This window comes from Papio anubis, chromosome 9 (genome assembly GCF_008728515.1).
Source record: "Papio anubis isolate 15944 chromosome 9, Panubis1.0, whole genome shotgun sequence".
In the NCBI taxonomy this organism is placed as follows: domain Eukaryota; kingdom Metazoa; phylum Chordata; class Mammalia; order Primates; family Cercopithecidae; genus Papio; species Papio anubis.
The window spans coordinates 74,572,769-74,586,226 of record NC_044984.1 but is presented as its reverse complement, the minus strand read 5'-3'; the positions used below and the strand labels follow the sequence as shown (position 1 = coordinate 74,586,226).

The 13,458-nt window shown below is 34.8% G+C and overlaps 1 protein-coding gene across 1 annotated transcript in view; it reads right to left on the bottom strand.

Annotated features, from left to right (window-relative positions):
- The window catches only part of OTOGL (otogelin like), a 166,409-nt gene that overhangs the window by 94,355 nt on the left and 58,596 nt on the right, over positions 1-13,458 (bottom strand). Inside the window, exons 24-25 of the mRNA XM_021922642.2 lie at positions 4,155-4,262; positions 3,260-3,398 (exon numbers count right to left, since the gene is read on the bottom strand). Of these exons, the coding sequence (XP_021778334.2) occupies positions 3,260-3,398; positions 4,155-4,262 (247 nt within the window). The remainder of the gene's footprint in view (positions 1-3,259; positions 3,399-4,154; positions 4,263-13,458) is intronic.

The window sequence follows — 13,458 nt, the reverse complement described above, 5'->3', positions numbered from 1 at the left end:
GTACCAACAGGAAAATCCAATGACGTAAAACATAAGCAAGAACCTTGCTTAAGTTCAAAAAGCTACAGATTTTACTGTTCATTTTTTATTTAACAGAACTAATATAAAATGTAAGATAGTCTGTTTTCTTGACTTAGACTTAAATAACAGAATCACATACAAACCTCTAATAATATAAAAGTCATATCCAGAAAAAAATGCATTAATCATAGGTTAGTTTGCTGGAGGAAAAGATGTTATTTTGTTTATTCTTGTGAAACTTCTTTCTAAAGCTCACATTTTTCATTTAGAAATGTAAATCTGTGATCAGTAATGTCTAAAATTTGAGTATGCAGGTAATCCAAATGCATTCAATGTAAGAAATTTTAAGGATTTTATCAGATATATAAAGCCTGGAGTTTACCAACGCATATCATCAAAATAGCATTTCTAGAATTGAGCATAATATCTTTTTATTGTTATAACCATAAAAAATGTATAACCCAGTTATGGTTTAATGTGTTATATTTATATTCACCAAACCAAATTAATAACAATAAAAATGGCTAACATTTATTGAACACTCACTTTATATTAAACACTAAACACTATCTAAGCCTTTTGTATATGTTTATTTAATCCTCAGAAGTACTTTCACAGTTATTTTTCTCATTTTATAGATGAGGAAACAGAGGCACAGAACGTTTAAGAACTAACCCATTACCTATAAATAGTAAAAGTTAAGAATGAGTTAAAGAAATACCAAAATCTGGCAGAGATACAATGAAAAAAGAAAATTTCAGGCCAACATCCCTGATTAACATAGACACAAAAATCCTCAACAAAATACTAGCAAACTGAATCTAGCAGCACATCAAAAAGCTAACCCACCACAATCAAGTAGACTGTATTCCTGGAATGACAGGTTGGTCCAACATACACAAATCAATAAATGTGATTCATCACATAAACAGAACTAAAAACAAAAACCATGTGATCATCTTAACAGATGCAGGAAAAAGCTTTGAATAAATTCCGACATCCCTTCATATTAAAAATCCTCTAAAAGTTAGGCATCAGAGGAACATATCTCAAAACATTAACAGCCATCTATGACAAACCCACAGCCAACATCATTCCAAATGGGCAAAAGCTGGACCTAATCCCACTGAGAGTGGAACAAGACAAGGATGCCCACTCTCATCACTCTTATTCAACATAATACTGGAAGTCCTAGCCAAAGCAATCAGGCAAAAGAAAGAAATAAAAGGCATCCAAATAGGAAGAAGAAGCCAAAGTATCTCTCTTTACAGACAATATGATTCTACACCTGGAAAATCCCATAGCCTCTGTCCAAAGGCTCCTATAACTGATAAACAACTTCAGTAAAGTTTCAGGATACAAAACCAATGTACAAAACTCAGCAGCATTTCTATACACCAATAACGTTCAAGCTGAGAGTAAAATCAAGAACTGTAATTCCATTCACAATAGCCATATACACACAAAAAAATACCTAAGTATACAGCTAACCAGGAAAATGAAAGATCTCTACAACAGGAATTACAAAACACTGCTGAAAGAAATCAAGACGACACAAACAAATGGAAATATATTTTATGCTCATGGGTAGGAAGAACTGATATTGTTAAAATGGCCATACTTCCCAAAGCTATCTACAAATTCAATGCCATTCCTAAGCAAAAAGAACAAAGCTGGAAGCACCAAACTACCCAGTTCCAAACTATACTACAAGACTACAACAACCAAAACAGCATGGTACTGGCACAAAAACAGACACAATGGAACAGGTTAGAGAACCTAAAAACATAGCCACATACCTACAACCATCTGATCTTTGACAAAGCCGACAATAATAAGCAATGAGGAAAGGACTCCCCATTCAATAAATGCAGCTGGGATAACCGGCTAGCCATATGCAGAAGATTGAAACTGGAACCTTTCCTTTCATTAAATACAAAAATCAGCCAAAGATGGATTATAGACTTAAAAGTAAGACCTAAGATCGTAAAAAACCTAGAAGAACACCTAGGGAATACTATTCTGGATGTAGGCCTTGTCAAAGATTTCATAACAAAGACACCTAAAGCAATTGCAACAAAAACAAAAATTGACAAGTGGGGCCTAATTAAACTAAAGAGCTTCAGCACAGCCAAAGAAATGTCAACAAAGTAAACAGAAAAACTACAGAATGGGAGAAAATATTTGCAAATTATGCACCCTACACAGGCCTAATAACCAGAATCTATAAGGATCTTAAACAAATCAATAAGCACAAAACAACCCCCTTAGAAATGGGCAAAGGACATGAAGAGACACATCTCAAAAGAATACATACATGCAGTCAACAAGCATATGAAAAAATGCTCAACATCATTAATTATTAGAGAAATGCAAATCAAAACCACAATAAGGTATCATCTCATACCAGTCAAAATGGCTATTAATAAAAAGTCAAAAAAACAACAGATGTTGGCAAGGTTGCGAAGAAAAGGGAATGCTTACACACTGCTATGCACTGCCGGTGAGAATGTAAATTAGTTTAACCACTGTAGAAAGCAGTGTGGCAATGTCTTTAAAAACTTAAAACAGAATTACCATTCAACCCAGCAATCCCACTATTGTGTATATACCCAAAGGAATATAAATCGTTCTACCGTAAAGACACATGCACGTGTACATTCATTGCAGCACTACTGACAATAGCAAAATCATGGAATCAACCTAAATGCCTATCAACAGTGGAATGGGTAAATAAAATATGGTACATATACACCATGGAATACTACATAGCCACAAGAAAGAAATGTCTTTTGCAGCAACATGGATGCAGCTGCAGACCATTATCCTAAGTGAATTAACACAGGAGCAGAAAACCAAATACCACATGTTCTCACTTATAAGAGGGAGCTAAACATTGGGTATATATGGACACAAATAGGGGAACTATAGACATTGGGACCTACTTAAGGGTGGAGGATGGGAGGAGGGTAAGGATCAAAAAACTATCTATTGGGTACTATGCTACTACCTGCATGATGAAATCATTTGTACACCAAACCCCAACAACATGTAATTTACCCACATTAACAAACCTTCAAGCATATTCCCAAACCTAAAATAAAAGTTGAAAAAAGATATAATTTTTTTATAGGTTTTATAAATAACACATGAATTCGATATATCAGGGAGCAGCATACTTGTTTTTTACATTAAATCTTTACACAAATGCAAATAAAAATGTGTAACTGTGACCTACCTTTATCAAAAAAACCTGGCAATCACTGATATAGTCATATTCTAGTCCATCAAAAGAATAATAATGCCGGTCCCCATACATTGTGCACACTGCTGGGCATGGATAATATGTGCAATTGAACATTCCTCGTCGACAAACGCTATTAAAAAATAACACCAGTTACCTTTCTAAAGAAACTTGACTCTAACTAGTGATTTCAAGTGACAGTAACTTTGGAATGTCTGTATTCAAGAGAACTCATGAGCCAATATCCCTTACGAATACTGCCAATTCATTCTGATACCACCTATTACATTGACAAATTAGGCATACGTTTTTCACTTTGTTTAAATAAATTATCAGACACCAAAACCAAGCCTGGGAATTGTGCATTGGTCACACAGAAAGTAGATGACAGAATGAAAAACTGAACACAGGTCTGCTGGTAACTGACAGAGCACAATCCATCTCCCATATTTGAGTACATTTAAATGCATTAGACATGACATTGCTCATGACTTTAGAATTTTTGTCCTTACTTTAGGGAAATTATATTTCAAATTTTATTTTATGGTATTCTTTTGACTTACCTTGACACTGAAAACCTTCCATTAAATACGGTCTTTTCCTTGCAACATTTAGCACTTTCTTATAAACATGAGATATTTTTTCCTATTAAAATTTTAGATTGTTGTATTTTACACTTTTCTTCTGGGCTGAACAAATATGCATAAAAATAATGGTACAGTTCCCTGCAGATAGTAACTGTCCACCTACTCCTGCAAGCCTTTAAATTATTTGCTCAGGCTTGATTTACTTTTTGCTGATGTCAGTCTCATTAAATAAATACTACAAGATGACTGAAATTAACACAATTACTTAGGAAAATATTTGTGAAATAAATGGATCTCCTTACCAGGTGTAACACGGTGTAGCAATCACTTCTCCTGAGAGATACTCCCAATCTTTCCAGATACATGGGCAGCTTTCAGGAACATAACACTTTCCTTTGTGTTCTGCCATTCTTCCAAATGAAGAATAAAATGCTATTTAGTATGAACTACAGATTTCAGTTTTAAAATATCAATAATCTTAGCATATCAACACTATCATCTATATTTATGAGAGCTGTCTAAGGCACTCTATCTAACCTATTGAGGAGTTGAATCCAGTCTTTCTCCTCACTTTTTCCACATAGTACTTTACACATCACAGTACTAAATGTCAGGCAAATGGCTAGATGTGATATGTTGACCTTTTTGCTATTCACTGAGTGTATGAAAAGAAGACAGAAGCCTAAATTTCTAATAAAGTGAGTCATTCTGAAAAAAAAAATTTATGGAGGAAGTGAGAGTCCCATTCTTCAATATCTGCTACTTAAAAGAGTCTGTAGGGCCTACAATTTTTTGATGAAATAGTAAATTATTAAATGGTTAACATTTTTGTTACAAGATGTAGAGAGTAATCGAAAGCTTCTTTCTGAGTGCTGAAAGTTGAAATCAGGAGAGTTTAACTTAGATGTGTGTGGAACTAAAAAACATTATATTAAGTGTTTCACATTATTTATTTAATGTGATAACTTTTTAATGTTGGTTTTCTTTCAAGTATTATTTTCTTCTTGAAAGATTATCCCCGAAATAGTGTCTGAAAATGTCTATGACTATAAAAGTTAAACTTATACAAATGTTATATTTTAATATATAATTTAAATATAAATACATAATTAAGTATAAAATTTTAATATAAAAATTGAATTAATCTCAGAAAAGAATTAATTTTGGTGTATTATCTAAATATGCGGTATGAAGATTAAATATATATTACATATAACATCAAATCCTTTAATATAAATATATATTTCAATATTCTTACAATTTTCTCTAAAAGTTTTAATAACTTAAAATAAGGATAAATAGTATAACAATAATTTTGTTAGTAATAAATTATAAATATAATAAATATATAAAATAACAATAAAGATAAAAATAACATTAAATTTGAAAATTAGTTGTCATTATTTATATAATTTGTTATTATGAATTAATCTATAATGTATTATTTAAATAATAACAAATAATAAATAAATAAAAATTAAAAGCTCATAAAATAGATAAGGTATAAAACTTTTTTTACATTTTGCTTTAAAATATAAAAATTTAAGATTATAAAAATTAACATGGAATTCAGGAACCCTGAATTCTTGCCTATTCTCTAAAATAGAAATAATTTAACATGTTGTTTTAGCTCTCTGCTTTCTCTCTCATGGCTCTTCGTATACAGTACTGTAATTCCTTATGCAGTGTATATGCTGTCCACTAGACTTTCAGCTTCACTTGAGAGGACCATAAATATCTTAATGTTCGTGTCACACAATATGTAGCACATAGAAGACAACTGAAGAAACTTATTTATATAAATGATGGATTATCTCATTTAGATTTCTTTCTTTCAGACCAACAATGCCCTCGATTCTACAATCTCTCACCCTGGCCCTCCCAAACTTCTAGCCATGCATCCTGAGCTTTGAATTTTTCTTCTGCCTGGAAAATTCTTCTCCCATGTTCTGTCTGGCAAACTTATCACTTAAGACTCAATTCGATGCAATCTTTTATGTCCCCAGCTCCTTCACATACTCCCTATACTTAGCAATTTTATGAACCTTTATTGGAGGATTTATCACAATGAACTGTTAAGTACTTCATTAAATATCTTATAGTGATAATAAGAATAATAACAAAACTAATATTTTTTACTGCTTACTATAGCAAGGCACTATTCTAATCATTTTAACTATGCCACTAACTGATCTTATCCTAGTGACAATCCCCTAAGGTAGATTCTATCATTATCTAATAAATGTATTTTAGTACCCCCCATTCCTAAGGCTTAACACAATGCCTCAAACATTAGACCCTTCATAAACTCTAATTGTTCAGTTGTTTAAGTGAGGGAAACCTCACCAAAATGAACCACAATTCTTATATCACCAGCCAAAGTCATGGTTTTAACTGGCTTTGCTAATTAATGACTGATGAGTTTTTCATAACTACTCAAGACTGGAAGAAGGAAAAGGAAAACTTTAAATCACTATAAATTATAGGTGTATTTCAGAGAGATTGCTAATTTGGTTCTAGACCACAGCAATAAAGTTAATATCACAATAAAGCAAGTCACACAGATTTTTTGGTTTCCTAGTACATACAAAAGTTATATTTACATTATAGTCTATTAAATGTATAATAGCATTATATCTAAAAAATATACACACCTTAATTTAAAAATACTTTATTGCAAAAAAAAAAAAAAAAGTTAATGATCATCTGAGCCTTCAAGGAGCCATAATCTTTTTGCTAGAGGAGGGTTTTGCTTCAATGTTGATGGCTGCTGACTAATCAGAGTGGTGGTTGCTGAAGGCTGGGATATCTGTGGCAACTTCTTGAAATAAGACACAGTGAATTTTGCCACATTGATTGACTCTCCCTTTCACAAAAGATTTCTCTGTAGCATGCAATGCATTTGCTAGTGTTTTACCTAAAAATTTCTTTCAAAATTGGAGTCAGTCCTCTTAAACCCTACCACTGCTTTATCAACTAAGTTTATGCAATATTCTAAATGATTTATTATCATTCCAACAATGTTCACAGCATCTTCACCAAGTATAGATCACATGTCAAGAAAGCACTTTTTCAATTGTGATGTTAGGGTGTCAATTTTAGATCTTTCCTGATTTCTCTTGAGGGCATTTAGTGCTATAAATTTCCCTCTACACACTGCTTTACATGTGTCCCAGAGATTCTGGTATGTTGTGTCTTTGTTCTCATTGGTTTCAAAGAACATCTTTATTTCTGCCTTCATTTCGTTATGTACCCAGTAGTCATTCAGGAGCAGGCTGTTCAGTTTCCATGTAATTGAACAGTTTTGAATGAGTTTCTTAATCCCGAGTTCTAGTTTGATTGCACTGTGGTCTGAGAGACAGTTTGTTATAATTTCTGTTCTTTTACATTTGGTGAGTGCTTTACTTCCAACTATGTGGTCAGTTCTGGAATAAATGCGATGTGGTGCTGAGAAGAATGTGTATTCTGTTGATTTGGGGTGGAGAGTTCTGTAAATGTGTATTAGGTCCACTTGGTGCAGAGGTGAATTATATTCCCAGATATCCTTTTTAACTTTCTGTCTCATTGATCTGTCTAATGTTGACAGTGGGATGTTAAAGTCTCTAATTATTATTGTGTGGGAGTCTAAGTCTCTTTGGGACTTGTTTTATGAATCTGGATGCTCCTGTATTGGGTGCATATATATTTAGGATAGTTAGCTCTTCTTGTTGAATTGATCCCTTTACCATTATTTAATAGCCTTATTTTTCTATTTTTATATTTGTTGGTTTAAAGTCTGTTTTATCAGAGACAAGGATTGCAACTCCTGCCTTTTTTTGTTTTCCATTTGCATGGTAGCTCTTCCTCTATCCCTTTAATTTGAGCCTATGTGTGTCTCTGAACGTGAGATGTGTCTCCTGAATACAGCACACTGATGGGTCTTGACTCTTTATCCAATTTGCCAGTCTGTGTCTTTTAATTGGGCATTTAGCCCATTTACATTTAAGGTTAATATTGTTATGTGTGAATTTGATCCTGTCATTATGATGTTAGCTGGTTATTTTGCTCGTTAGTTACAATTGAAAGAATTAGAGAAGCAAGAGCAAACATATTCAAAACTTAGGAGAAGACAAGAAATAACTAAGATCAGAACCAGAACTGAAGGAGATAGAGACACAAAAAACCCTTCAAAAAATCAGTTAATCCAGGAGCTGGTTTTTTGAAAAGATCAACAAAATTGATAGATGCTAGCAAGACTAATATAGAAGAAAAGAGAGAAGAATCAAATAGATGCAATAAAAAATGATAAAGGGGATATCACCACTGACCCCACAGAAATACAAACTACCATCAGAGAATGCCATAAACACCTCTACGCAAATAAACTAGAAAATCTAGAAGAAATGGATAAATTCCTGGACACATACACCCTCCCAAGACTAAACCATGAAGAAGTTGAATCCCTGAATAGACCAATAACAGGCAATAATTGAGGCAATAATTAATAGCCTACCAATCAAAAAAAGTCCAGGACCAGACGGATTCACAGTCGAATTCTACCAGAGGTACAAGGAGGAGCTGGTACCATTCCTTCTGAAACTATTCCAATCAGTAGAAAAAGAGGGAATCCTCCCTAACTCATTTTATGAGGCCAACGTCATCCTGATACCAAAGCCTGGCAGAGACACAACAAAAAAAGAGAATTTTAGACCAATATCCCTGATGAATATTGATGCAGAAATCCTCAATAAAATACTGGCAAACCAAATCCAGCAGCACATCAAAAAGCTTATCCACCATGATCAAATGGACTTCATCCCTGGGATGCAAGGCTAGTTCAACATATGCAAATCAATAAACATAATCCAACATATAAACAGAACCAAAGACAAAAACCACATGAGTATCTCAATAGATGCAGAAAAGGCCTTTGACAAAATTCAACAGCCTTCATGCTAAAAATTCTCAAAAACTTAGGTATTGATGGGACATATCTCAAAATAATAAGAGCTATTTATGACAAACCCACAGCCAATATCATACTGAATGGGCAAAAACTGGAAGCATTCCCTTTGAAAACTGGCACAAGACAGGGATGCCCTCTCTTACCACTCCTATTCAACATAGTGTTGGAAGTTCTGGCCAGGACAATCAGGCAGGAGAAAGAAATAAAGGGTATTCAATTAGGAAAAGCGGAAGTCAAATTGTCCCTGTTCGCAGATGACATGATTGTATATTTAGAAAACCCCATCGTCTCAGCCCAAAATCTCAAGCTGATAAGCAACTTCAGCAAAGTCTCAGGATACAAAATCAATGTGCAAAAATCACAAGCATTCTTATATGCCAATAACAGACAAACAGAAAGCCAAATCATGAGTGAAATCCCATTCACAATTGCTTCAAAGAGAATAAAATACCTAGGAATCCAACTTACAAGGGATGTAAAGGACCTCTTCAAGGAGGACTACAAACCACTGCTCAGTGAAATAAAAGAGGACACAAACACATGGAAGAACATTCCATGCTCATGGATAGGAAGAATCAATATCGTGAAAATGGCCATACTGCCCAAGGTAATTTATAGATTCAATGCCATCCCCATCAAGCTACCAATTACTTTTTTCACAGAATTGGAAAAACTTACTTTAAAGATCACACGGAACCAAAAAAGAACCCACATTGCCAAGACAATCCTAAGCCAAAAGAACAAAGCTGGAGGCATCACGCTACCTGACTTATATACATATATACTATACTACAAGGCTACAGTAACCTGAACAGCATGGTACTGGTACCAAAACAGAGATATAGACCAATGGAACAGAACAGAGCCCTCAGAAATAATACCACACATCTAAAACCATCTCATCTTTGACAAACCTGACAAAAACAAGAAATGGGGAAAGGATTCCCTATTTAATAAATGCTGCAGGCCAAATTGGCTAGCCATATGTAGAAAGCTGAAACTGGATCTCTTCCTTACACCTTATACAAAAATTAATTAAAGATGGATTAAAGACTTACATGTCAGACCTAAAAACCATAAAAACCCTAGAAGAAAACCTAGGCAATACCATTCAGGACACAGGCATGGGCAAGGACTTCATGTCTAAAACACCAAAAGCAGTGACAACAAAAGCCAAAATTGACAAATGGGATCTAATTAAACTAAAGAGTTTCTGCACAGTAAAAGAAACTACCATCAGAGTGAACAGGCAACCTACAGAATGGGAGAAAATTTTTGCAATCTACTCATCTGACAAAGGGCTAATATCCAGAATCTCCAAAGAACTCAAACAAATTTACAAGAAAAAAACAAACAATCCCATCAAAAATGGGCAAAGGATATGAAAAGACACTTCTCTTATGCAGCCAACAGACACAACAGAAAAAATGCTCATCATCACTGGCCATCAAAGAAATGCAAATCAAAATCACAATGAGACACATCTCACATCAGTTAGAACGGTGATCATTAAAAAGTCAGGAAACAGCAGGTGCTGGAGAGGATGTGGAGAAATAGGAACACTTTTACACTGTTGGTGGGACTGTAAACTGGTTTAACCATTGTGGAAGACAGTGTGGCAATTCCTCAAGGATCTAGAACTAGAAATACCATTTGACCCAACCATCCCATTACTAGGTACATACCCAAAGGATTATAAATCATGCTGCTATAAAGACACATGCACACGTAGGTTTATTGCAGCACTATTCACAATAGCAAAGACTTGGAACCAACCCAAATGTCCATCAATGATAGACTGAATTAAGAAAATGTGGCACATATACACCAGGGAATACTATGCAGCCATAAAAAAGGATGAGTTCATGTCCTTTGTAGGGACGTGGATGAAGCTGGAAACCATAATTCACAGCAAACTATTGCAGGGACAAAAAACCAAACACTGCATGTTCTCACTCATAGGTGGGAATTGAACAATGAGAACACTTGGACACAGGAAGGGGAACATCACACACCAGGGCCTGTCATGGGGTGGGGGGAGGCGGGAGGGATAGCATTAGGAGATATACCTAATGTAAATGATAAGTTAATGGGTGCAGCACACCAACATAGCACATGTATACATATGTATCAAACCTGCACGTTGTGCACATGTACCCTAGGACTTATAATAATAAAAAGAAAGAAACCACTTTTTTTGTTCATCTATAAGAAGTAACTCCTCATACATTCAAGTTTTATCATGAGATTGAAGCAAATCAGTGATATCTTCAGGCTTCACTTCTAATTCTAGTTCTCTTGCTATTTCCTTCGCATCTGTAGTTACTTCCTCCACTGACGTCTTAAAACCCTCAAAGTCATCCATGAGGGTTGGAATAAACTTTTTTCAAACTCCTGTTCATGTTGATATTTTGACCTCTGCACATGAATCACTAATGTTCTTAATGGTATTTAAAATAGCGAATACTCTCTAAAATATTTTCAATTTTCTTTTCCCAGATCCATCAGAGAAATCACTATCTATGGCAGGTATAGCCCCGTGAAATGTATTTCCTAAATAATAAGACTTTAAAGTTGAAATTACTACTTAATCAATGGCTGCAGAATAAATGTGTTAGCAAGCATGGAAACAACATTAATATATCATTCTGTATCTCCACTGGAGCTCCCAGGTACCAGGTGCGCTGACAATAAGCAGTAATATTTTAAAAGGAATCTTTTTTCTAGGCATCAGGTCTCAACAGTGGGTTCAAAATATTCAGTAAACCATGCTGTAAATAGACGTGCTGCCATCCAGGCTTTGTTTTTCCATTTACAAGAGCATAGGTAGGGTAGACTTAGCATAATTCTTAAGGGCCCTAGGATTTTTTTGAATGGTAAATGAGCGTTGGCTTCAACTTAAAGTCACCAGCTGTCCTAGCCCCTAACAAGAGAGTCAGCCTGTCCGTGGAAGCTTTGAAGCCAAGCATTGCCTTCTCTCTAGCTATGAAAGTCCTAGATGGCCCTTTACTCCTATATAAATCTGTTTCATCTACATTGGAAATCTATTGTTTAGTGTAGTCACCTTCTTCAATTATCTTAGTTACATCTTCTGGATAACTTGCTGCAGCTTCTCCATCAGCACTTGCACTTCTATGTTATGGAGATAGTTTCTTTTCTTAAACTCCATGAGCCAACCTCTGCTGACTTCAAACTTTTCTTCTGCAGCTTTGTCATCTCTCTCAACCATTAGAGAACTGAAAAAAGTTAAAGCCTTGTTCTGGATTAAGCCTTTGCAGAAGGGAACGTTGCAGCTGATTCGATCTATCCAGACTACTAAAACTTTCTTCATATCAGCTAGCTGCTTTGCTTTCTTACCATGTGTGGGTTCACTGGAGCAGCAGCACTTTTCATTTCTTTCGCGAACTTTTCCTTTGCATTCACAATTTGGCTGTTGCAAAAGAACTAGCTTGTAGCCTATCTCAGCTTTCAATATACCTTCCTCACTAAATCTAATCATTTCTAGCTTTTGATTTATGGTGACATATGTGTGACTCTTCCTTTCCCTTGAACTTTTGGTGACTATTACAGAGTTATTAACCAGCCTACTTTCAGTATTGTGTCTCAGGGAATAGAGAGACCTGAGAAGAGGGAAAGAGATGGTGGAAGGGCCTATACATGGAGCAATCGAAAACACATAACATTCATCAATTAATTTTTCCATCTTATATGGGCACCGTTTGTGGCACCCTGAAAAGATTACATGATAATCAAAGTTCACTGTTTACGAATTACCATAACAGATATAATAATAATGAAAAAGTTCTGAAATACTGCAAAAATTACCAAAATGCGACACAGAGACACCAAGTAAGCACATGCTATTGGAAAATGGCACCAACAGACTTGCTTGAAGCAAGATAGCCACAAACCTTCAATTTGTAAAAAATGTAACACCTGTGAAGTGCAATAAAGCAAAACACAATGAAACAAAGGTATGCCTGTATCTGCTTTAAGCAGGTTTGGGCAGTGGGATCGGAAATAAACATTTCCTGAGCACTTACTATATAACTGGTGTGCAGCACATACTCAGTCATCCAACAAGTAAATATATTGTTATATCCATTTTAAAAAGAGAAACGTGAGATTTCAAGTGGTTAAGTAACTTGCTGTAAGGTGCTTCAGCTTACAAGGAGGGCCAGCATAGAAGCTATTTCTATCTGACTTTTCCTCTATACTACTTTCCATTTCTTCAATCCATAGTGATTTCTCAATTAGGGTTATGTGGTCCTTTTATAGTCACTAAACTGCTGGCACTGTTAGGAGCCACATGAAATAAGTCACACTGGACTGTTGTGCCAAAATGAGCCAGACAAGGTCACACAGAAGACATGGCAAATCACATTACCAAAAACAACGTTGTAAGAGAAAGCTATCTTAATGAAATATTTCCAAATCTATCAGAGGCCTCTAAGTCAATTCTAACCACATTTATTTCAATACAATCAGAGAAGGTAGGAGGAAATCTCCTTAACATTTTATAATGAGATTTAGCCAGTAAATAAATCATTGTCCAACTAAACGTCAAAGGTGACAGTAAATACATTTTAAAAGATAATATCTTAAGCACAGCATATAAAACAAAATTAGGATATGGCTTTAATTAGTCACGCATTCCTAAG